The 26,035-nt window shown below is 48.3% G+C and overlaps 1 protein-coding gene across 15 annotated transcripts in view; it reads left to right on the forward strand.

Moving 5' to 3' along the window:
- The window catches only part of PFKFB3 (6-phosphofructo-2-kinase/fructose-2,6-biphosphatase 3), a 76,389-nt gene extending 60,850 nt beyond the window's left edge, over positions 1-15,539 (forward strand). For 4 of the 15 annotated variants that reach the window (XM_065596070.1, XM_065595922.1, XM_065596246.1 and 1 more), the window contains exons 8-16: positions 455-662; positions 919-1,065; positions 1,656-1,760; positions 3,392-3,521; positions 4,219-4,281; positions 4,522-4,586; positions 6,039-6,212; positions 7,565-7,587; positions 12,623-15,539. In XM_065596070.1, coding sequence (XP_065452142.1) covers positions 455-662; positions 919-1,065; positions 1,656-1,760; positions 3,392-3,521; positions 4,219-4,281; positions 4,522-4,586; positions 6,039-6,212; positions 7,565-7,587; positions 12,623-12,629 — 922 coding nt within the window. In that variant the 3' untranslated portion in view covers positions 12,630-15,539. The other 11 variants (XM_065596019.1, XM_065595876.1, XM_065596201.1 and 8 more) reach the window with 4 other exon arrangements.
- The last annotated feature ends 10,496 nt before the right edge of the window (positions 15,540-26,035 follow it).

Here is a 26,035-nt window from a genome sequence, read left to right on the forward strand (position 1 = left end):
CACTTTTTTACCATGAGTAACTCCTCCATCATCCCGTGACTTTCTGCACCTGGCATGGGTGTGGGGCAGCAGGTGGCTTTCTCTGGGCCTTCAGGGTTTCAGTGTAGTCAGTCATTCAATGTGTGGTGTCAATCCCAACTGTCCTGAGGTGTGAAAGCCACATGGGGGACACTGCCTCATCCCAGATCTCTCCTACAATGGAGGCTTGTGCTAGCTACCAGCCGTGGGCCTGGAGTCAGAAGAATCTTATTTAATCTTTTTTTAACGGAACAAGGAAAATGGAGATTATCTGGCCAGTCTCAATGTAGCAGTGATTTCAAAGAAAAGTCTTAAAGCTACCATGAAATACCCCTGCAGCAAATCCTTTTAACATGGGGATTATATCCCTTGACATTTATTCTCGAGAGTTGCCTTTGCTTCATGTTTCCACTGCTCCTTGCCATGGTTTCCACAGGGACGTGTCTCTGATCAAAGTGATTGATGTTGGCCGGAGGTTCCTGGTGAACAGGGTCCAGGATCACATCCAGAGCAGGATTGTCTATTACCTAATGAACATCCATGTCCAGCCCCGCACCATTTATCTGTGTCGACACGGCGAGAGCGAATTCAACCTCAAAGGGAAGATTGGAGGCGACTCTGGACTCTCCAATAGGGGCAAGAAGGTAGGAGAACAATATCCCTCTTGTATTTGGGCAGGGGGGAGCAAGTCCCTGGTTGTGTAATATGCCGTGTATGAGACAAGGTGGCATCAGATATATATACTTGGTGTTGGCCTGAATGTGTCTTCTGAATTGGCAACATTTCAGTGCACTACTGGCACCTAAATGAGCACCTCTGAAATCCGAGGTAAGCAGGACCATCTGGAAGCCCTGGGTAGCGGAAGTTCAATAACCACACTCTTTGTTTTATCTCCTTTAGTTTGCCATTGCATTGAACAAATTTGTTGAGGAGCAGAACCTGAAGGATCTCAAAATCTGGACCAGCCAACTCAAGAGGACAATCCAAACGGCAGAAGCCCTCAAGCTGCCCTATGAACAGTGGAAGGCGCTCAACGAAATCGATGCCGTAAGCATCTTAACTGGGTTACTAATTGCTGACTCTCACTGTCTGGGTGAGCAGAGCGGTGAGGGCACTGGCCTTCCACCTCTGCCCAAATGTCACAGTGGAAACAAGGTTTGCCCACTCCAACACACTGTGACCTGGTCAGCGCGGCTGTGTTTTGTCCAGGAGAGGCCTGGTGCTGTAATAGCGAGCATGGGAAGGGGAGGGCCAGGACTGAGGTGCTGTGGAAGTGTTGAGTGGGGGGAAGCTGACTCAGTGCCTTGCTCTGACGGCCAGTGCTGACGTTTCCCAAGCAGTGACGTCAAACCTCTCCAGAGACATAAAGAGGCAATATTGTTTGCCAGCCTGGTTTTGGTAGCGCATGCGGTGCTGCCAAATTGCTTGTTAGCTTTTGTCTCTAACCTACTGGTTTAAAATTGCAGCCACGTAGGGTCACTGCACAGCTGAATTCTGGGGGGCTCAAGTGCAGGTTATTCTCTATGTGCATGAAAAGGGTTTGCCGTAAGGCTTCCTGGTACCTGCATTGGTTGGCACCTGCAGCTCTGTTGTCTGGAGCCCAGTAAATAACCTCGAGGGATGTCTTGTTCCCGCAGGGTGTATGCGAAGAGATGACTTACGAAGAGATCAAGGAGAAGCACCCGGAGGAATTTGCTTTACGCGATCAGGACAAATACTATTACCGCTACCCTTCTGGAGAGGTATGTCTGCAGAGAAACCCTCTGGGACGTGACTGGTCTAAAATGCCGCATACTTTCCTATCATCCCCATATACCCTTCTGCTCTGCATCCAGCCTAGAGGGCAGAAAAGAAATGGGTCAGTCTAGGATCTCGGAGTACTTTGAGTCAAAGTGGTAACTAGATGTGAGTGCTGACCCCTTTTGGGCACTTGTCAAATTATTACGGGCTGGTTCTGATACTTTAGTCAAATTGATGGATGGTCCCGTTGATTTCATGAAGACCGCTCAAGGCATAAGGTGCTACTTAACCTGAGTAAAGGTATCTGAATCTGGCCCTATATTTAATGTAAAATAGCATCTTTCATCCCAAAGGAGTTCTCTTTACTCCCCTGCCCTCAGGCACCCTCCTGAGGCTGATGGTAGCATCTCTCCAGCGCTCTCTGCTGGCTGGGGGAGTGAGCTGATGGTGCATTTTTAGGGGGTGATGAAGTGATGTGTGTCCATTGACATGGGAGTTTAGTTCAGTGCTATGGAATAAAGACAAAGATGTCTGAGGAATATCCACCAGCTCCTGGAAAAATACAGGCTTGTGGATTTCTAAGTTATGGAATAGTGATGTGCGTAATATTGACCGTAGGGGCTAAAATTCCCACCAGCTACCACTCTTGTTTCTGTACACTGGTGTTTCTGTAGGCCAGTCCTCCAGAGTTTATGGCTCTTCTAGAAAAACGAGCTTCTGAAACAGATATTAATATCCTCAAAAACTCCATATAGCTTAATAAACCTTTCTGGTTTCCAGTGCAGATATGAAAGCAGAATTCTGTCTGTTGCTGCGGTTCTTTCTCCTCCCAGTACCAGAGCAGAGAAGTGACTTTGTGTTTAGTGTTCTATCATGAGTTGTGGTGTGTTCATTTTAGAGAACTGCTGAAATTACTTGGAAGGGTTGGCTAATGGGCCATAGAGCCTTTTGCCACAAGTTCAAATCCATGTTACTTGTGACTTAAAGTCAATTCCATGGCCACCATGGTTGGCACCCTTGCTGGCAGTCTCTGCGGAGAAGCCAAGGTCCAGATGTTCCACTGAGCCAAAAGTACCTCCTGATTTGTAGAGGGTGGTCCCTATCATTCAGAGTTAAAACAGGTTGGCGGTGTGGGAGATCTCGCATTGCCTCTGCCTCCTGTACTCTGACTAGACGGAAGACCTCAGTCTGTAAGGCTGATTGATTTAGAACCTTTCACCAACGCTAAATTCATTTTTGAGCTGAGAGATGTGCATGGTTCAGAACAGATCTGCTTCAGCAGAAGGGCACACCCTCCAGGCAAACTCTCGCTGGCATTGTGGAAAGGTTGGGTGGATCTCAAATGGTGGCGGTGATTCTTCTGTGTAGTAGGAGAGGGGGGTTGTGAATATATGTCCAGTTTAAAAGAATCCAGTAGGAGAAGGAAACTCCTCTTGTTACCAACCCCACGTAAAGCATCACTTCAACAGTGTTCCAGCTTGTCCTGTAAGTCATGGATACAGCTCCAAACTCCAGGAGTTTTGTGGGTTTCACTTGGTTTAAAGATGGACCAAAACGGTGGCTTTGCTTTTTGACTCCCTGTAACTCCTGACTGTGCTCTGTGAATTTATCTCTCGCTCTGTTTATTTTGCAGTCCTACCAAGATCTGGTGCAGCGCCTGGAGCCAGTCATCATGGAGCTGGAGAGGCAGGAGAACGTCCTTGTGATCTGTCACCAGGCTGCGATGCGGTGCCTTCTGGCTTATTTCCTAGACAAGAGCGCGGGTATGTGACGCCCACCCCGGCAGACTTAGCGGGAGGCAGTTGGGTCCCATGTTGTTTCTGGCTGTTCTATATTGGGTTGCAAGGGGAAGGCGGATGGGGGTATTTTACAGAAGCTCAGAGAGAAAGGGACTCCTTGCACACTCATCCAAGGAGTTCTCAAAGTTGGCTGGTGTTGGGGGTGCTGCTGTGTCTGCATAGTTCTGTGTCTGCAAAGAGTGGGCCATATGACGCTCGCAGTATTTTAAGTGGAATTGCACCACCCTGAGCCGCTGCTGTATCATGAGGTGGGCTGGTCACTGAGAGTGTAGGTCCTCTCCTATGCTTCTGGGCTGCTGCAGTGTCATTCCTCTGAACACCTGTTGGAACGCTGGCACCGCCAAGTGAGCTCCAGGGTTGGCCTGAGGAGTTACCGAGGAGAGGGCATTTAGTCTCCCAGTCCGATCCTGCTGCTGAAGTGGGAGATTGGAACTAGCCAGGGGTGTTGGGCCAGCTGTAGAGTGGAGCCCTGGGTGGACACTTGTTTTACCTGTGCTTTGGGTGACCTCGGCAGTGTGCTAAGTTATACACGGGGAGGGGAGCTCCCACCGGCCTCTACAGAAGGGTAGAGTCAGTCCATACATATGCAAACACATTTGCAGAATGGATTCTGCCACCTGTGCTGTCACTAACCTCCCTCCCTTGTTTGCTGTTCTTCCAGCTGAAATGCCCTACCTGAAATGCCCCCTTCACACGGTGCTGAAGCTGACACCTGTGGCCTATGGTAAGTGGAACGTTTTTCCTTGACGTGCTGGCTCGCGCGGTTGGGTGAAGTGTTTGCTGATGGTTACACCTCGGTTCAGGATAGATTGTAGGCTCTTGTGGGCAGGACTGGGGCTCTCTTCCTGTGTGTCTGTGCACTGCCTAGCACAGTGGGTCCCTGAGCCTGACTGAAGCCTTTGGGCTCTACCCTAAAGTAATGAGGAACCATAAATTGCTGACAGTCTCTCGCTCCTCACTGCAGGTTGCCGAGTGGAGTCCATTTGTCTGAACGTCGAAGCGGTGAACACACACAGAGACCAGACAGAGGTGAGTTGTGCTTTGCTTTAGATCTTTCAGTCACTCTCTCTCCTTCCTCCTAATGTTAGCCGGCAACAAGGACTTCAAGAGGGGGTGGGGGATCGCTTGGCTGGGCACCATGAGCAGCCATTTTAGAACCGGCTCCAGGTGTTGCAGGCAGATTAGGAGGCTTCAGAAATTAAAGACCCTGACCCCCTCCCCCCCACCTGCCTTCAGGTGCTTCCCCTACATGCTAGGGGCTTGATCCCAAGCCCACCGAAGTCAATGGACAGACTTTCATCGGGCTTTGGATCAGGCCCTCTGACAGCCAATGAGCCTAGACTGATAAATGCCTGAGGAGGAGGCAGGGTACCGTAGTTAGGGACAGAGCCATCAGGCCACATTCCTTGTTAAGCAGAAGGGGTGAGTGCGCTCTATGCTTGTGGAGGGCTAGGGGAGAGGAAGGGAAAATGTTGGCAGTCTCCTTTGGGGAGTGAGATGAATGTGCTGTGGTGTAACAGCTGGTGCTGTGGCCTTATAAGTTAAGCAGAGTTAAGCCTGGTCAGTACATGGATAGGAACACGTAGGTGCTACGAGCAGTGGTGCTGATGATTTAGGAGATGGCATACTTCCACGGTGTGGGCACTGAAGCTATGCTCCAGCACAGTGTTCGGGGGTGCTGTGCTCATAGATCCAATTTAAACTGTCCCCCTTTCAGGTGGCTATTTCTTTCTTCTTCACTTCCTGTCCTAAACTGCATCGTAGTGTTGCCAGAAGTCAGCCTTTTCCGCCTAGAGGTGGCTGCTTGATCGGCGATGGGTGAAGCAATTCCTGGCTGGGTAGCGTAGATCAAGAGCTTTTGAATCCTTTGACAGCTGCTGTATTGTAGCAATGGGTTCTGCAGCAATAACAAGAGCTAGGCTGTGGTGAGAAAATAAAGCTAGACAAGCACAAATTGCTCTGGTTGTTCTCCTAATATGCTGCAAGGGTAACTGTCACTCCCTTTCACCCGGGAATTGTGGGCAGTTCCAGGAAGCAGGTGAGCATAAGCCCTTTGCAGTGGAACTTCCCTGGCTGCTCTGTCCAATTGCCGAATCAGTCGCTCTCATCGGCTAGCTAGACTAGCTCCCTCCTGTGCTTCTTGCTTTTGTGCTCTCCTTTTGCCTATCTGTTTGGGTCTGAGGGAAAGATCTTGAGAAGGAGACAGAAGAACCTTCCTGTTCTAGTCAACTATCACTGCAAGTCGTGGCCTTTTCTGTGTGCGTAGAACCAGAAGGGTTCAGAATGTAGGGTTTTTTCCCTTGGAACGGCTCTCCTGACCTTTGTGTTGCACTTGGTGATCAGGGACATTAATGCATCAAACACACACCATATATGTAGATGGGGTTTTTTTGGGGTGGGGAAATAGAGGAGAATTTAAAATTGCTTTTTTTTCATAACTTTCGCCTTCTTCCTTTTTGTCTTTGTCTCGCTTTAATTTAGGAAGCAAAGAAGGGACCTAACCCGCTCATGAGACGTAATAGTGTTACCCCTCTAGCAAGCCCAGAGCCCACCAAAAAACCTCGCATCAACAGCTTTGACGAGCATGTGGCTTCTTCTTCTGCTGTCCTGCCAGTCTGTATGCCCCAAGAGGTGCCCACGCAGCTGCCTGGACAAGTTAGTCGAATTCTTCTTCTTCTCTTTATTGTTGTTCGCTTCTTGTCGCTTATTAATCCAGGGAGCAACCTTTGATTATTTTAATTATGCTGCTGTCTTTGAGCTAAACTTAGTTACAGTTTACTACCAGCGCCCTCCCTTCTATTAAAAGCACCTAAAATTAACTCACTGTTCAATCTCTTGCTTCTTGGGACCCTTGGAAGCCCAGGAAAATCCCAAATCCAGACTGAACTAAGCAACTGTGTTGTTGAAATTTAATATTTCTCTCTGGCCCCATTCGAGTGCCTCTGAACTCCTCTACTGTGCAAGCTTCTAAATGGGTGCATGGTGCTGGTTTGCCCACTCTCATTCCAGTTCATTCATTGGCATCTCCACTCCTTCCTCCTCTGGGATCTAGCTGTCCTTTACTAGACTGGAGTTTAGTTCTAGATGCTGCAATAAGGGTATCATTCTTGACATGATCTTAATAATGACCTCTGGGAACCTATGCCCTGGCCGCACCTGCTTCCCTTCCCATCGCTCTCCCAAGAACTCCAACCTAGCTAGACGTGGGGCAAGAGAACAGCCTAGGTTGCCTTTTTGAACGGCAACCCTAATGACCAGCTGTCACGGAGCTGATAAACTGGCTTTGACTCTATTGGCCATGACTTGATTCGCAGCCTGGCAAGAACCATCTGCTCTGTATGATTGCACAAATCCCAGGGGGACGCATGGGCTTTCTTGTCTGTCCATTATAGAGGAAGGAGCTCCTCCAGGGGCACTGTTTAGTGCTTACTTCTCCCCATGATTGCTTGTCTGATATTTAATAGAGTAGTAAAACTCCTTCCTCCCAGTCAGTTCCCCCCACAATTAAAAATCTGGGGTGCTGGCTACACAAGCACCCATAAAAGTGGGTCTGTTCAGGCCTTAGAAGCAACCTTGGTTATAGAGGAACTCCGTGCCCCCATTAGGGGGTAATAAGAGCATGCTGCCTGCTCTGTCCGCTCTTCCTGTGCCCTGTGTTCCATGTTAATTCCCTGTTGCCCTCTCCACTGTCTTGTAGGCCAGTCCCAAAAAGTAAGGTGGCAAGTTCAAACACTGCCGGGCTGGGATGAATTGCTGGAGGTTCTGGTTGGTGGCTGCTTTGCACTGACATCTGGTTCCCAATTAGCACTAAAGGGGATGGTAAGGAGGCCTCCAGTTTTGGTGTCCTTCATGCTAGCGCTCCTTCCAATTAACCCTCTGCCCAGATTCGACCTGGAATTGCTCTTTGGTTGGTTGCCTCTTGCTGATTTCAAATGACTCCCTTCCTACATGCCCTCTGTTACTGACGCCTCTCTTTCCATTTTCTCTATCTCTTTGTCTCCTTGCAGCCTTTGCTAGGGAAGTCGTGTCTGTAAGTATCTTCTTGTGAGTTTTTCCTTTGCGTGTCTCCTACCTTCCAGCTGGCTGTGTTGTTATCTTCTTTGTTGTTGCTGCTGTGAAACTAGATTGAGTTCCGGATTTTAATTCTGTGGCTCCCAAGTCTTCCTTCATTAGGGGGGAATTCATGCATCTTTATGGAGGGGGGAAGAGGGGCCATCAGTGGTATTCAAACACTCAAGGGTCTTGGCTCTGCTACTGCTAAACCCCAATCTCTCTTCTTCTAGTCCCCCTCCTGCTCCCTTTCCAATCATTTGGTCAAGGACATTGGAATCTGTTAAGGATTCTCATCTGTGCTTGTACCCTCTAATCTGGTTTGTCGTTCTGGTTTGTCCTTCCTTCCTGCCTGGGTGCTGGCTTAATTTCCTGTTAGCTGTGACACTCCTACTTCAGCAGATGTGGTTTAGCAGTGTCTGATTAGAAGGTGGAGAGAGGGACTGCTTTGCCTCTGGTGCAGTCAGCCTCCGCCCTCCCCAACCCATGTCTAGTTCGTGCTATTCCCTCCTGGCCAGGGATGGCTTGCATCTCTGGCTCACGGAGAGACTTCCACACAACAATTTTTCCACCTCCTTAGAATGCAACAAGTGGGAGCAACGTTCCCTCTAATTTTTTCCTTCCATGTGCGGAATGAATTTTGGTATGTGCAACACCAATATCGAGGTGATGTGCGGTTGCGTGCCACCAGTGCGAACAAAAAACCTGAATTGCTGATCAGACTTAAGCAGCTTTCTGTACCCTTCTACTAAAGGGTTGCTGAAGCTTCATCTGCAGTTGACCTTGCTATGTATTCATTTTCATAAGCTATATATTATGTATTACTTTTTGCTAAAAAGTAATGCAAGGCCTTGTATGGTTTTCTGTTACAAGAGCTATGTAGATAACTGCCATTTAGCATTTGAATGGTCAGTTTTCTAATTTGAAAGATTATATTATAACACTTACTTTCTGCTAGGGAATCAGATCATGGCTTTGTCAGGAATTGAATAGGACAACATTGAATCTTTTCCTATGCATCTAGATATATTGAAGATGTCAAGGCACCAAATCCTGCTACCCTTCTGTATAACCCAGCCAAACGGGGGTGGGCCTATTGCAGAAAGAGTGGGCAGGCAGCAGTGGAGAGAGGCGTCTCTCCCTGCCCTAGCCCTGCATGCCCCATGCTCCCCACCTCACCCATTTACCCCCCACCTCACCTTACACATCCTCTTTGGGGTCCAGGCCCACCTCTGGTTGCGTGGCTCCACTAAGTAATTGCGTGGCCCTTGATGCCCTCTTGTGCGCAGCTGCACACCTTAGAGGGAACATAGAGTGGGAGGTTGCACCAAACGAGCTTCCTGGGGAGGGTCCTGCTTCAAGTTGCTCCCCTCACCCTAGAAGGATTTTATCTCCTGTCTCAAGGGAGACTGTTTAGACTTGGGCTGAGAGCTGTCGGGTCATGGTATCCATCTACCTGCAAAACTGTGACAAGCCAATCAGGATTTGAGAATTCTTGGGAGTAGTGTATCCATGTTGGCTTGGTGATGGTAGACAGTAAAGGAGACACCTCCAGCAATGGCCAAGATTATAATTCTTTTATATAGATAGATTGATCTCTCTCTATATCTATCTAATAGAGCTGGAAGGGACCTTGAAAGGTCATTGAGTCTAGTCCCCTGCCTTCATTAGCATGACCAAGTACTGTCCCTGATAGTTTTTTATTTTATTTTCTTTGCCCCAGATCCCTAAATGGCCCCCCTCAAGGATTGAACTCACAACCCTGGATTTAGTAGGCCAGTGCTCACACCACTGAGCTAGCCCTCCCCCCTTCTTGCCACTGTTGTATCTGAGCTTTGAATGAATGGCCCTAACTCCTGCTGCTTTTGTACTCCATACTGTGTGGCTTTCTACAGATCAGTTGCAGAATAACAGAATGTTAGTTCGAGGGAGCCTGATTGGCACATACTGGTGCTCTGTAGTCTGCCAGGGGACAGGTACAGCGTAATGGCGAGAAGGCATCAGTTCATCTTACGCACTATCTGAACAGCCTGAGTCATAGTTCATGTTGCATCTCTGTCCTTGTTTGTTTCAAGATGCTGGGATTTGCCATTAACTAAAATGAGCAGTATTCGGTAAAATCAGGCAGAATTCAGTTGTGGTTGAACGCAGCAGCTGGAACACAGTGACGAACCTCATTAATTCTTATCATCTCCCTCTCATCTTGTGCTAGTCTAGCTGCAATATCAAATCTAACAGCCTCTGTGTTGTTGGGAAATGGAATGGGTCACGTTGGCAAACCTAGGCATGAGACTGAAAGATTTTCGTTTGTGGGGAGCTCAGCTCTTGTATGTTAAAGGACAAATGCAGGCTTGTCTTGATTTATGTTTTTGATTTGTCTAGCATGGCATGCACGGCTTCTTTTTCCTTTCCTTACTGCTTGTGAGGGTGCTTCTTAATATTGTCCACGTTGTAATCAAAAGGCACTGAACAGCTTGATGCTGATTGTGCCACTGAAAATGCCCCTTCTGAAGCAGAGGTTCAAAACCCTTTTGGGAGAGTTATCTCAGTTTGCCAGGCCAAGAACTCTGCTGAACCAGCCGATGCTCCCAGCCGGTGCTCTCCAAGTTCTGACAGTAGTTGCAAGAGTAAAGCTTAGGGCAGGCCAGACTCCATTATGGCTTGGAGCTTACCTTGCTGACTGATTGGTGGCACCTTCATGCTTAGCTCCTTTAAGGTAGAGAAGAGGAACCTAAGGCATTAGGGCCAAATTCAGAGGTGATGTGTAACTGGCATGTTCTTCCAACCCCCTGACTGTATGTTATCTCACCTTAGGCTGACTTAGACACATGTTTATCATCGTACACCCTCCTCCCTGATCCAAATCTCTATCAGCATCTAAGTGACCTCCTTAGCAGCTAGAAGAGAGAGCAACTTGCACCAATCATACTCAACCCTGACTTTTACCCCTATTTGGGGATAGAAGTTACGCTAATGTACACTCCTTGAATCATTTTGTTCATGGATGTAAATAGGTCTACGGCGGGGCTGACGGCAGGTGCTCAGCTGTTGTCAATTTGTCGTAGCGCCATTGAAGTCAATGGAACTCTGACCACTTACAACAGCTGAGGATCTCGGAGTGCCTGATGTCCCATCCTTCTAATTCTAGCTCCCAGAGCCTGAAGCATCAGTGGCTGGGAACCACCATCCTAGTATGGATTGGATTCTTTGTTGTTAATAGGATTGTATACAATATAGCGGGTAATCTAGAAAGCAGGCAAGAAATAAGATCACAGACCAGCAGCCTAGCACCTTTGCTGGGAAGAGACTATAGTAAGTGCTCATCACTGTAGGATCTAGGCCAGGGGTAGGCAACCTATGGCACGTGTGCCGAAGGTGGCATGTGAGCTGGTTTTCAGTGGCACTCGCACTGGCCACTGGTCCGGGGGGCTCTGCATTTTAATTAAATTTTAAATGAAGCTTCTAAAAACATTTTAAAAACCTTATTTACTTTATATACAACAATAGTTTAGTTATATATTATAGACTTATAGAAAGAGACCTTCTAAAAACGTTAAAATGTATTACTGGCACGCGAAACCTTAAATCAGAGTGAATAAATGAAGACTCGGCACACCACTTCTGAAAGGTTGCCGACTCCTGATCTAGGCACTGGGGAGCAAGTGGGGAGGATAGCTGTTGCCTTTTGACTATAATGTTGCGTGTGTGTGTGTGGTCTTTTTTTATTTGTTTTGATCCTGAATGCACTTTTATTAAATCAAATTTAAAGTCTCTCCCCTTCTCTCTTTCCCCTTCACTCTTCACGCTTAAAGACGAACTGTGTATCACTTCCTTAAAGTTTTCTCTTTACTAATATTTCCAAGGTAAATGGCTCAATGCATGCTCTGGCTTCCCTAACCTGACCCTGTCTCTTTGGATAGCAGTGAGAGCATCTCAACCCACTTCTGCATCTTGGTCCATGCTATAAACCCAGCCAGGACTGAGATTTCTGTTGAGAAACTGGTCTCTTTTCCCTTTTCCCTTCCCTGGGATGTTGTGATGTGGAAAACTTGCCAATCACAACAAACCTTCATAGCCCATAACTAGTGGGGGCTGCTCAGTGTTGTGACCACTGCAGAGGATGTCAGTCTTGCATTGTGACTAGTGTGTGTTTAGCTGTTGAGACTTGCATCCTTTTCACCTCTTTGGCATGGATTAGAAAATGCTTTTCTAGTTGACATTGGTGTTTACTGGATGTCTTTGCAACAGCAATTCTGAAGAGCTACAGTTGAGGTCCATAGCTGGATGGTGTCTAGACTTGAGCAGCAATGGAAAACCCTAGTGCTTTTTAGAGACAGTATTGGGGCAAGTGAAAAGTCTGGAGAACTTAATCTATAGTTCACAGTGAGGCAGACTACGGGAAGCCGAGCTCCCTTGCTCCGTTGGAGCAGCCAGTGTGTGCATGTCTCATTCAGCCATTGTGCAGGATAGCGCTTCGCATAGGGTTGCTGAAATGAGAACTGGTGGTTCAACTTTACTAGTGCAAATTACTTGGGGTTCAAATATGTGCTAGGAGGTCTGCAGAAACAAAGGAAGACCCAGATCCCGAGTCTCCACCTTCTTGGGCCTTGTGTACCTGTGCAAAATGGGTAGCATTTCACATCCACGCTGCACTGGTGTTGATTACTGTGCAGTATAGAATCCGGCGAGGCATTTACTGTCTAAATACAGACATGACACAAGCGAGGGCCACGAACACAAACAGTAGAGAGCAGAGGGTGAGAGGCAGGCGGCATGCTGATGAAAATTTCCCCTGTTGCTTTTTTGTTTTTTAATCATGGCTGTTCCCTCAGTGGGCACTGTCTGACCTGCCTCCCTAGTAAATGCTTTTTGCAGTGATCCCTACAGTGGCTGTATGTTAGCCTTCCCTTCCCCATGTCCCATCTGCATGTACAGGATGCTGGTGTGTTTCTTGCTGTTTGGTTTCCGAGTTACAGGGCAAATCCAACCCCTGCTTTGCTTTCTTTCTTTGCAAGAACATGAACAGCTCCCAGAAGCAATCATGATTTCTTCAGGGCCGTTGGAAGCCTACAGATGACGCCGATTCCATTTCATCGTCATTTCTGATGTTTGCTTGTATCGTACTCCTCCATTCGACTCGAGGTCGACCCTTGGCTGCTTCTACCATAGCTGTTTGTCTGCCGACTGGACTGTATTGAGTTGGGGAGAGAGAGAGAGAAGAGCTCATCAACCTGAAAAAAGTGGATTCAACAACCAATCCATAGGCCATCTCTTTTTGTGTCTCCTTGGGTGTTCGATATATCCTAGCAAGCTGTAAAGTGCTTTTAGTGCACTGAGTTGCTGGACTTTATTTTTGTGTATAAGCGACATGACCTTGCAGGGATGGCTGGTACTGCCCCGTCTCCTCCCGTTCGTGTGTATATATGTGGAGGAGACCGGGTGCGCAGAGAAATAGAAAAGTGGAGGGGTGTCTTTAACTCCTCCGTGCACTGGGCACTCCTTATTGGTACCGGCGATGTCCTGTGACACGCACGCAGCCAGTCTCTTCGCGGCACGTGACCTGACGGCAGAGGCAGTTGGGTGACATCTTTGGCTGTTCAAGCAGAACTCTACAGCTGCGTTTAACAAAACAACAATTCTATAGCTCTGTAAATATCAAAGGGATCTGCCGGGTGTGTACATCTGCTTCTGAGACAAATGGAATCTGCTTTTAGCCTCGACCTGAGATGCGCTGGCTGAGGGGAGATGGTTTGAGCCACTTGCTGACTTGACGTAGCAGGAAGGCTTGGGGACTGGGGGGAAGCCCCACCTTGCTGTTGTTTGGATGAGGGTGGGGGAGGGGAGGAGTATAGGCCTATGTGCTCCAAGAGGCGTTTCCTTGTAATTAATCTCCGCACCCTCCACTTCCCAGAGGTTTTTACCCTGCACTTGAGCAGGATTTACTGTTCTAAAGTAGGTGTCTATGCTAGGCCAGGTGGGTTTGGCAGACACACAACCCTCTTGGGGATGCATGGAGGTCTGACTGTCCGTGAAGAGCAAGTTCTTTTGTGTGTGTGGAAAAATCCACATTCAGAGGCATTTAAACAATAGTTTCTTTTTATAAACTGCTTGGTTTTGCACTTTACATGTGGCAGGGGTGTGACTTCCCCCTTCCCCCCTCCAATCCTGCCTCTTACAGATGAAGCCTAGATACTTGGATTCTGTACTGCGTGAGCTGAAAGATTAAGACTGCAAAGCAGTGGGTAGTTACAGTATTAGCGGTGGGGAGGGGAAGAGGGTGGGTGTGAGGTACTAATTTATGGACTAGTCGTAGGGACTGGCCAACTTCCAGTTGTTCTGTATGTAAGTCTCTTCTTGACCGTCCGTTCTGTGTTTGAAGTTAAGGGGTTTAAGCCCAAGAATAACCACTACTGTGTCATTTGTGCAGAAGTTTGTGTGCGCTTGTGTTACCCTTGTACAGGATTTTCTCCCGCCCGGCCTCACTCCAGAAGTGGGGAGAGGAGGAGAAGAATATTGAAGTAGTGTCTCGTTTTTCCTTGGCCTGCCAAGCCCTAAATCTTGGCTAGTACCCGTGCTCTCTTTTGACCCCGCCGCACGGTCTCTCCGGTGCGCAAGCGCTGAGCCAAAAAGCAGAGTGGAGCTCAAGCACTACATTATTGTCTTAACGGTTTAAAGTGCAGCTGAATCGTATGCTGAAAGGATGTACCCTCTACAGTCCATTAGCAAAGCGGGCGGGGGTCCGGAGCTGTCAGCATTGTGCTGGGAGTTCTCCACTCTTGTTAGTTTTATTTCTTCGTATTCGCTCTTGCTTCAGGTAACGGTTAGCAGGTGAGGTTCCTGCAGAGGGGAGCAGAAAGCTCTGGTGAAATGTGGTTACTTCTTTGGAAAGGTGAACCGCAGTGCCTAGTGCTTTAGTCTTGCACAGTGAAAATGCTTTGTACATTTGTACGTTTTAAAGCAGCACCAGGGAAGGGCCGGTAGTGGCTCTCTCAGCCCATATCTGACCATTGAAGATATTTTTCTTGGTGACCTGCCAATGTGAGGTTTGTTTATATACCGCTATTCTTGTAAAGATGAAGTGGAAGAATTTTTTTGTTTTTTGAATAGCTGTGATAAATGCAGAGTTCCCTTTTTGCCTGTGTGTTTTATGTCTGCCATTTAGTTCCTTCGTTTTAGAGAGACTAATTTGTAGAGAGTGAGTGACCTATCTTTTGGACTGCTTCCTGAGGAGTTCAAGTTTCTCCCCCTGCTACGGAAAGATAACGCAGCAAACGCAAACATTTAGGGCCCGTGATCCATTTGACACACACCCAAACTTCAAAACAAACTTTATCTCCCGTTCCGAAAATAACTTCATATTGGTGGGGGCTACAAAAAATGTGAATCTGTCCAAAAAGGAGTGTGTTTAGTTGAAAGGGAAAGTGGTGGAATATCGCTTCAAACCAATCCCCCGAGGCAAAGAGGTGGTGGCTTGGAGGAGGAGTTAGTCAAGCAAAGGGGCTTGCTGGGATTGGTTCTGTCCATCGTGTTCCCCTGGAAACGTGACACCCATTCTCCTATTTCTATAAACAGCAAATACTGGGCATGGGCCGTGCCATTATAACACAGGGTGGGTGGGCAGAAGGGGCTAACTGAACCACACCAATGACTTTTTGTTTGTTTGTTTGTTTTGTGATACTTGAATTTATTTTTTTATAATTTTATAGCGAAGTGCTGTTTATTTATTTAATGTATGCTGCAGAGCTTGGAGAGAAGGGTAGGTCTTTTGGGGTTGATTTTATTTTGACTTATGATATGTTACTTGTATTCTGTATATATGTCTGGGATAATTGCCTGAGATGAAAGACGTGCCAGTTTAAGAACAGGGTATGCCTTTCAGAAATTTGTATATTTTGCAGCTGCTGGACCAATAAAATACCTTGTTGAAATAGACACTGGGCGTGATCCTTCATTTGGCAACGGTATTCTTCTCATTCATGGTTTCCCTGCTGTGCCTAACGCACCGACAAGCACCCCTTGAATACAAATAAAGTTTGACTTACTGTACACGGGCAGATCAACTCCGTGCCTTACGACGTGTGAGCTGCACAGGGGGCGACCCGTACAGCGCCCCATTGTGGTTAGCGAGGTTGTACACCGGCACAGGGGTGTTGTCCATGCAAGCTATGGTGGCGATTGTCACTGAGGGGTATGTCTACACAACAAAGAAAAACCCGTGCCAGCCAACTCGGGCTGTGAGGCTGTTTCATTGCTGTGTAGTTGTGGGACCCTATGAGGTGGAAGGGTCTCCCAAGCCCAGAAGTCTACACAGAAATGAAACAGCCCTGCAGTCCAAGCCCCGCAAGCCTGAGTCGGCTGTCAAGGGCCACGTGCAGCTTTTTGCTGTGTAGATCTGCCCTGAGTCACAGTCACTTGTTGGAGAGTGGCAGGCAACCAGCATACTGCAGAATGGTGGGGGTAGTGGACACAGCCAGGGGGCAAATCCAGCCCGGGTGGAAAACTACTGTGGAATCCTTAGCACCCACGCTGCTCAGAACTTTCAAAGGTGGGCGTCTAAAGTTAGACAGATCCAGACAGATCTTAAAAATCAGACCACTTCTAGTTCGGTGTTTAAGGCCTTTTTAAACAGTGGCAACTTCCAGTGGAGTTGACGGAAGCTACTGATGCACAGCACCTTTGTAAATCAGCCCACTTTTATTCAGCTTAAAGTGCAATAGAAACTCCCTGTAAAACAAACAGGAGTGGTCTTGCTATTAGGGTGTGCTTGGTGCGGTATGAGATAAAAATACACAGCCCCTGCCCCTAAAAATATCACAGTCTGGATGGACATCCCTATGTGGGAGAGCAGGAAGAAAGTTCAGTCATGCAGCTTTCCTAGTGGGGTACAGTACATGCCGACTCTGGGTTTAAGAGACTGTCGGGTTTATTTCTCAGTTGAATAACTAGAACTCACGGCTTAATGGCCCCAGCCTCTTTAAAGAGGTGTCACTAAGATCAATCGCACCCCATGCGCTGCAGGTTTGAATGTGAAATGGATGAATAGTTGCCATCGAGCATGTGTTCAAAGGTGGCTGACGTTTTTGAACTCAAGCCCTCTTTTTTCTTTCTGCGCTAAAAGAAGACAGAGGACGGTCATGCATTTTTCTTTGGAGACCATCAGCCAAAACAAAAGATAGCAGGAACACCGCGGGAGAGAGTTGTTGGTTAACTCCCCTGCAAGGGCTTTTCCTGGCTCAGCAGAACAGTAACCAAAGAATACTTTGTTTCACTTAGGGTGACCAGACAGCAAGTGTGAAAAATCAGGACAGGGGGTGGGGGAGCAATAGGAGCCTATATAAGAAAAAGACCCCAAAATTGGGACTGTCCCCATAAAATCGGGACATCTGGTCACCCTAGTTTCACTGAGGAGATCCCTCCCCATCTAGGGCTTCATTCTGTTCCCTTTGACGTGGGTTGGCAAACCTCCTGTTACTTTGAACGGGAGAGGTTCAAGTCCTTAGCTGTGCTGTTACAGAGAGGCCTGAGCAGCCAAGTTCTGGTTCCAGCTTCCCCACAATGTGGGGGCATCGGGTTGGGCCTTTGGGCAGACGGGAGCCAGTTGCAAAGGTTGGATGTGGCTATGAATGTCTCCACAGTCCAGAAGGGTTTGGACCCAGCTGGTTCGGGCTCATCTCTGTTAATTAACCCTTTGGCTGACGCAGCACAGGCCCCTGCTATACCTACGAGCTGGTGCACCCCATAAATAGGCTTTGCAGAATGGGTCAGTCCAAGTCAGGCTTCAGCCTCCGCCCCTCCTAACTGGGCTGGTTTAGAGCAGCTCTAACCTCGCTTTTTGAGACGGGCCAAACGGCAGCATGTTAATGCTTTGGTTGTAGTCTAAATCTCTGAACTTTTGGAGGGTTCTGCATTTTATAAACCCCCACTCCAGAACACACCACATCCACAGTCCTGGATTAAAGCAATCCAGGGTCCTAGGCACACTGCAACACAGATCCGCCTGGGGCTTCACTCCTGCATTGCGGCCTTCCCCCCCACTTGGAGTGGTGGTGGTGGTAGGGCCAGCAGCATGCGGGGGAGGGATCCTCCCTGTGGGGTAGCAGGAAGGTCCCCACTCAGAAGCAGAGGAAGCAGCAACCTGTCTGCTTGGCTGGGGTGGGCTGGGTCTCCTGTAAAACATCCCAGCAGAAGATGGTGCATGGCGGTTTGTGTCATGTTTTCTAAGATCCTTGGTGTTCTACTAGCCTGCTCCTGTGGGTGGGGGAGGCAATTGGGTGATTGCTTCTCTCCCCACTTTCTGTTTTCATGGGGTGGGTTGGCAGGGACTAGCTCCCAAAATTCCCCTTCAAAGGAGGGTTAGCGAGCTGTTCTCCATGAATTTTTGTTTGCTTGGTGAGGAGCCAGTTGACAGGCCTACTTCCTACTCCAACTCTCCTGGGAGGCAGGTGACTTGTCCAGCCCCTGATCCCAACCTTACGACTGTAGCAACAGCGTCCAGAAACTCGCTGGACAAGACTTCCCAGAGTGCACTGCTGCAGGAGAAAACCCTTAAAATCAGAGCCCCACAGGGCACTGGGCCATTCAAAGATCCTCAACCGGGGTAAACTGAAGTCAACAGAGCTGTGTCAGTGGAGCTACGTGGATTCACATGAGCTGAGGATCTGGGACCCAGTTTCTGCTGAAGAACTCTGGGTCACTAGGTCTCGTAGCCAGCCCCCAAACCAATGCAAGGAGGGAACAGGCCAGTCAGTCACCTTTGGAAGAAGCCAGAAGGAGGAGGTCTAGAGGGGGTCTGCTCCTGAAGCTGAGGAGGGAATGGGGGAGGAGATGGTGAGTCAGCCAAGTAAAAACCCAGAAGTCGTGAAAAAGAGGAAATCCCAGTGTTCCCGCTCCATGAGGGTCCACAGCCCGGTAGGAGATGCCCAGGTGGCTCTGGGCCATGGGAAAGGGGGTTCCTCCTGGTTGGATAAGTATCCAAACTTTGGACTGTTCCTCCAAAGCTAACCCTGAACCTTGCTCATTTATTCATGGTCCCGGGCCACAGCATTCCAGGTGGAGTTTACAATCCAGGCATAGTTTCCTTGTTTTCTTTAATCAATGCAGTTCTCATCCAGAGGTTGTGGACCCCCTTGGGGAGGGAACATCGGGGCACTGCAGAAACCACCATCCCAAGGGCTAAACTGTGCTCTGTTACCTCCATTAAGCTCAGGGGAGCTGCTGTAGATTTACTCTGAGGTAATGGAGGGCAAAATCTGCCCTCAAGTGATAAACTCCTTGGGCCAGATTGTCAGCTGGTGTAAATCAGTGTAGCACCATTGAAGTTAATGAAGTTAAGCCAGTTTTCACCAGCTGAGGAGCTGGCCTCTTGCATAGAAGCTTAAACGGGCCCAGAGACCAAACTCCCCAATTGACACCAACTCTCCATGCACGTTTGAAGCACTCTGGCAGAAGGTGATGTGGGGATGGCAGGGAACTTGCCCCTGTTACCTGTTCTGTGCCTAAATAGGACCATGGTCTCCAGCTTGGGACACCAGTGGAGGGAGGGAGGGAGCTGTCCCGAAAAAAAAAAAAATTCGCTCGTATGTGTTACCCAAAGCTAATAATAGCCATTAGCCATAACATATGAACACGCTGCCTCCCGTTTACCAGACAAGCAGGAGCTGTGCAGAAAGTCCAGATAGCATTGGCCTTGCTCTGCTTACCCAGATAAGAAGCTTGCTTGCATAAGCATAACTTGGATCAGGGTATTTTCAAGGCTATCAGGAAATTTCTGCTGCCGTGAAGTCTCTGGTACATCGGTCTCCGTGTTACACCGGTCACTGCCTGTCATGCATGTTAAGGTTCATGAGACACGTGTGACAGCATCGACAACCAATTTCTGCCTTTGCCAATGGGCTTACTCCAACAGTGCCCAACTCATGAGGAAGCCACCATAGAAAGGTCTATGTGTTAACCCCAGGGTGGCTGGAGATTCCAGTGCCAGCCAGGGATCTAGTTTTGCTACTTGAGGATACATGCCCTGTTGGCTCTAAAGCAAGTCATCTACTCGGGAAGGAGAAGAGGCCACCGGAGCTTCTCATCTCAAAAGAGACCTCTTACCAAGGTGCTTTGGTCTGGCCTGAGAGCCCTCAGCTCCTGCACATGTGGAGCACACGGGAGTGTTACGAAGCATCCACCCCCCCCCCCCCCCGACTCGGTTCTTTGTGCAGTACATTTTGTACCTTTGCAAAGAGGAGATGTTCCTCCAGGCAGGGCAGCTTTAAAGGTTACTCCTGACAGGAGGCTCTTTTCTCTGCTCTTACCATCTAATCCTCGCCCGTTCACCAGTCTCTGCAAGCTGCTCCAGGAGTAGCAAAGCCACGGAACTTGTGGGTGCGGCTACAACGGAGATCCCAGCTGAGCCAGTTCTGCAAGGCGTCACAGCAAGTAGAGCTACGTTTGTATAACAAGGAAAGGATGAAATCAAAGGAGTGAACCTTTATGGTGCAACAAGTGAGCCCTCCAGAAGTACGTATTGCTTAGACTGAACACAGGCACTCAAACCCCTCAAGAAATTGGAGAGAGGCCCAAGGAGGGCAACACAAATGAGAAAAGGTTTGGAAAACGGGGCATGTTTAGTCTTGAGAAAAGAAGAATGATGGAAAACCTGGTGGGAGGGATAGCTCAGTGGTTTGACCATTGGCCTGCTAAACCCAGGGTTGTGAGTTTAATCCTTGAGGGGGCCGTTTAGGGAACTGGGGTAAAAATCTGTCTGGGGATTGGTCCTGTTTTGAGCAGGGGGTTGGACTAGATGACCTCCTGAGGTCCCTTCCAACCCTGATAATCTATGATTCTATAACAGTCTTCACATATGTTAAGGGCTGTTATAAAGAGGATGCTGACCAATTGTTCTCCATGTTCACTGAGGGTAGGACAAGACATAATAGGCTGAATCTGTAGCAAGGGAGGTTTAGGTTAGATCTTAAAAAGAAACTTTTTAACTATGAGGGTCGTTAAGCTCTGGAACAGGCTTCCAAGGGAGGTTGTGGAATCCCTGGCACTAGTGAGTTTAAAGAACGGGATAGATAAACAGCTGTCAGGGATACTTGGTCCTGTCTCAGTGCAGGGGGCTGGACTAGATGACCTCTTGTGGTCCCATCCAGCCCCATGGTTCTAGATTCTATGCACCTCTCGGCTGAGGGTATGGGACAAGTTTTTGGGGTTTGACTTCTGTGGCAAGGAAAAAAGGTAAACTTGGCTAAATTTTTTGGCTAGTAAAGGAGCAAAAAAATTAGCCATCAACATGGACATTACCATCAGGTGGTTCCTGCAACCTAGTGCAGGGAGGAGCTAGTCCCTCTCTGCTATGCAGCTCTGGTGAGACTGTGCTTGGAATCTGGCTTTCAGTTCTGGCCACCCAAATACCAGCAAGATGTAGACAAACAGGAGGAGGGAGTGACAAGAGCTCCAGTCAACGTTGCTGAGGGCCCGAAGGGATTGATTTCTGAGGGAAGAGCAAAAACGTTCCAGGAGATGGCTAGAGCTTAGCTAAGCATCCCACTAAGATAGGCTGTCATTAAACAAGCTGCAGTTTCCAGTCACACCTGGTGTTTTAACCACCCAAAGTTCAGGACTGATTTGATCTTAGAGCTTGGAGACACCAGCCACACAATCCAGATCCAAGTTTGGATCCCAGATGAAACCCCCTTCAGCAACGTCAGGGCCATGTGTTGAGATCCAGTGGGTGTGTGTGTGTGTGTGTGTGTGTGTGTGTGTGTGTGTGTGTGTGTGTGTGTGTGTGTGTGTGTGTGTGTGTGTGTGAGAGAGAGAGAGAGAGAGAGAGAGAGAGAGAGAGCGCAGCAAGGAGTTATTTAGTGTGCACCGAGGGGATATAATTGGAAATTAAGGAAAGGAAAAATGTATTATTTGAATTGTGATTGTCCCTAGCAACCATAGTTATGGCCTGGGACCCCATAGTCCAAGATGCTGAACAGAAAGACTGTCCCTGCCCCAAGGAGTTTGCAATCTAAGTGTAAGACAAGCGACAACAGATGGCTACAGACAGACAGACTGGAGAGCACAGGGAAAGCCTGAATAGCAGGAAAACGCTCTCCTGGCATGAGATGTCTTAGCCTGTAAAACAGCCTCCCCAGGGAGTGGTTGAAGACCCATGAGTTTTGGACATTTAAAACTAGGTTGGACAAAGCCCTGGGGAATTAACTGTTGGACACAATGTTGCATTGGCCCAGTGGAATGGACAAGAAAAGCCAGTCTCTAATTTCTATGCTGTTTTGCAAAGGAATGATCCCTGGAAGAGCCGTGTAAACACAATCAGCTGTTTCCTGAAGCCCGGCACTGATGCAGCAAATTGTCGGTGACTGAACTTGTGGGCAATAAGCTATATCAGCCACTTGGCTGCTTTCCCTTTGTGCCTCTGAAATATTGTATGGCGCAGGGGCTGGCCTGCTCTCCGTTGAAAGCAATTAGCCATGAGGTAAGGGATGATGGCTTATGTCAGCTATGGAGACGCATTTCATGGCAAATCCCTAGCCGTGCTCTGTCTGACTTATACTGTAAGCTCCTGGGGGCAGGGATCTACCCATTTCTTTCGCTGTTAATCAGTGAACGCCATTGGCACTGTGAGAAAATCACTGCCAGTACAATAAATGCAACTGCTTTGCTGGTGGTATCCTGCTGTTGTTATGATGCCTTCTCCCTCCATGCAGCGGGGGACGGTTTATCGAACATATAGGAGCGGATCCTGAGCTGGTGTAAATCAGTATAGCTCATAAGACCATCGGAACGGCCATACTGGGTCAGACCAAAGGTCCATCTAGCCCAGTATCCTGGTTTCTGACAGTGGCCAGTACCAGGTGCCCCAGAGGGAATGAACAGAGCAGGTAATCATTAAGTGATCAGTCCCCTGTTGCCCATTCCAAGCTTCTAGCAAACAGAGCCTAGAGACACCATCCCGGTCCATAGGCGCTGACTTCGTGGGTGCTCTGGGGCTCTGCACCCACTGGCAGCCAAGCTCCCCGCCCTGCCCCGCCTCACCTCCTCCACCTCCTTCCCTGAGTGTGCCACGTTCCTGGTCCTCCATCTACCTTCCAGCACTTGCCGCCGCCAAACAGCTGTTGCAAGCTCCAGGAGGGAAGGGGGAGGAGTGGGAATGTGGTGCACTCTGGGAGGAGGTGGGGAAGAGGTAGAGCCGGGATGGGGATTTGGGGAAGGGGGTTGGAATGGGGGCGGGCGGGGGTGGGATAGGGGTGGAGTTGGGGCGGGGCCGGGGGCAAAGTGGGGTTGAGCACTCACCGGTGCCAGAAGAAGTCGGCGCGTATGACTCGGCCCATTGTGGCTAATAGCCATTGATGGACTTATCCTCCATGAATTTATCTAGTTCTTTTTTAAACTCTGTTATAGTCTTGGCCTTCACAACATCCTCTGGCAAGGAGTTCCACAGGTTGACTGTGCATTGTGTGAAGAAATACTTCCTTTTGTTTGTTTTAAACCTGCTGCCTTTGGTGACCCTAGTTTTATTGTTATGAGAAGGAGTAAATAACACTTCCTTATTTACTTTCTCCACAGCAGTCATGATTTTATAGACATCTATCCTATCCCCCCTTAGTCATCTCTTTTCCAAGCTGAAAAGTCCTATCTTATTAATCTCTCCTCGTATGGAAACCATCCCATACCCCTAATCATTTTTGTTGCTCTTTTCTGAACCTTTTCCAATTCCAATATATCTTTTTTGAGATGGGGCGATCACATATGCACACAGTATTCAAGATGTGGGCGTACCATGGATTTATATAGAGGCAATATGATATTTTTTGTCTTATTATCTATCCCTTTCTTAATGATTCCCAACATTCTGTTAGCTTTTTTGACTGCCACTGCCCATTGAGTGGATGTTTTCGGAGAACTATCCACAGTGACTCCAAGATCTCTTTCATGAGTAGTAACAGCTAATTCAGACCCCATCATTTTATATGTATAGTTGGGGTTATGTTTTCCAACGTGCATTACTTTGCATTTATCAACATTCAGCTCCACTAAAGGAAAGCGTGCTGCATTAGTTACCCAGCTGAGGATCTGGTCCATATAGTGCAACAAATCAGTGGCCACCTAGGGGTTCACAATTGTTCCTATGCTACACGTTTGGCCATTCAAAACTTCATGGCAGCAGGACTAGCACTCGAGTCCTTCTGCTCCGGAAGCACAGACATCTAGCACTTAGCTGTCATTGTGGCAGGTGCCATACAAACCTGGCATTTAGAGAGAGTTAAAGGAGAATCTCCATCAGCTGTTAGTGCTAGGTGGCCTATGACACACAGTTGAGCAGTGCCGCTGCTGGCCAGCAGAGGGGACTGCTACAAATGCACAATAGTAATGATGATAAATCGGGGCCTGATTCTGCAGTCTTGCGCCATGTACCACTGACTCCCATCCACTCCGTGTGAGTGAGAAATGCCTGAGTTGGGAGGGAGAGAGCCTATAGCTAGCTGGATCCGAGTCAGCTGACAGACTGGAGGAAATTTGTCCCTTGTGTGGTTACACCGCTGATTCTGAATGCCCTTCCCCAAGGCCCTAAAATAAACAAGATGGCCAACAAGAGAAGCAAAACAAACCAGCAAGTCCTGGGCTGTAAGTTTCCCTTCCCCCGACTCCTGTGTTTGCAAGGCACAGGCAGGCGGCCCTGTAATATCACAATCAGCAGCTTTGAACGTGACCTTTGGTAACCTATGCTGTGGGCCAGTGGAGCTGAAATAGGATCAAGTCAGACAGAGGGGTTAGAACAGAACAGCCAGACAAAATCTAACTGCTGCTCCCCGGCGCATCCCAGCCTCTCCCAGAAGGGTCCAGCGAGCCTGGAGAAGTGGAATAACTGTTGCTGAATGCCCCCACCCCCCCATCCTACTCCACAAATCGTTGGGATTCTGATCCCGACTTGGCCGCTCCCAAGACCCAGCCAGGAAGAGTTGAGCCAACGCAACAGGCAGCGAGCGCCCCACACGTCTTGTCCTGGCAGATGCCATCACGCTTCCCACAAGCTGCCCATGTGTAGCAGCACACGGAGGCGTACGGCGCTGGTGTTTCATAACATGTCTGCCTCTGAGGTGTCGTTTGGAGGAGTACAAACAGTGGCCCTGCGATAGATAGTTTGGACAGGTTAACTTTTTTTTGGCGGGGGCAGACAGCAAAGGTGTAGCCATGGGTGGGCTGCGGGCCACCCACTTAGCATACGGGCCCACCCAAACATAGCTCCCTCTCCCCACGTTGGGCTGGCTCCTTGGGGCTCGGGGACCAGAGCCCAGCTCCCTCTGCCCTCTGGCTCTGTGGAAAAATTGTTGATTTTTTTTTTTTAATTTTCAGGGGTCTCCCCTGTCACATTTTTACTTTCCCTTAACCCCCCCACCTCCCATTGGAAAAAAAGGGAAGGGAAGAGAATACACTAGAAAGAAAATGGGAATTTTCCCACTAGTGCAAACAAATTATAAACATTTTGAAGAATGTTAGAGCTTTTTTCCCCAAATATTTTAATTTCCAAAAATTAATGATTTGGAGACAGGAAATTTCATTTTTCAATTAAAAGTCAAAAAACCCCTTGCCATCCAAAAAAATTCCCACCAGCCCTAATTGTGAGAGCAGAATTAGGCCCATTATTTCATCCGAAGAAGTGAGGTTTTTACTCACGAAAGCTTATGCCCAAATAAATCTGTTAGTCTTTAAGGTGCCACCAGACTCCTTGTTGTTTTTATTTCAATACTGGTTTCCCTACCTCATAACAGAAAGGAGTTCAGAGACTGGCAGTGAAAATGATCAGAGCCAGGGAAAGATTGCTGGAGGGAGGGAGAGATTGACAAGATTGGGACCATTTAATTTAGGGAGGAGATTGATGTAGTGGTGTAGAGGAAGTGATTCAGGCACGCCTAGCTGTGGTTTCATTCAACCCATCCTGGCTTTCAAGGGCCACCCCGCAGTGAAACAAAAGGCAACACATTTCAAACTGCTAACAGCTGCTAACTAGGCTGTGAAAGTCATTTTCACAAGATAGCACTCAGGCCTGGAGCTTAGTAGGATTAACAAAAGGTTCAACTAAGGAGCACATCCACAATTAGAAAAGGGATAGAAACCTTCAAGCTTCAGGGCATGAGCCAACTGATAGCCTGAGATAAAGGAAAAGTTTCCTCTGGGCATCTCATTCATTACAGGGTTCCTTGCACATCCTCTTGTGCGGGCTGCTGTGGGAAATGGGACACTGGACTAAGCAGAGTATTGCTCTGGTGTGGCAATTCCTCTGTTCTTATTCCTGGAGAAGGGACAGAACCAAAGCCTTGAATTCCAGCCCCCCAACTTGGAAATCCACATCCAACGGTGCTGGAACAATGTGTATAGTGCAGGTGCTGAGAGCCTTGAACCAAACTGTAAACGCTGTATGTGATGGAAACCAC

The sequence above is a fragment of the Chrysemys picta genome, chromosome 1 (assembly GCF_011386835.1).
Source record: "Chrysemys picta bellii isolate R12L10 chromosome 1, ASM1138683v2, whole genome shotgun sequence".
Classification (NCBI taxonomy): Eukaryota; Metazoa; Chordata; order Testudines; family Emydidae; genus Chrysemys; species Chrysemys picta.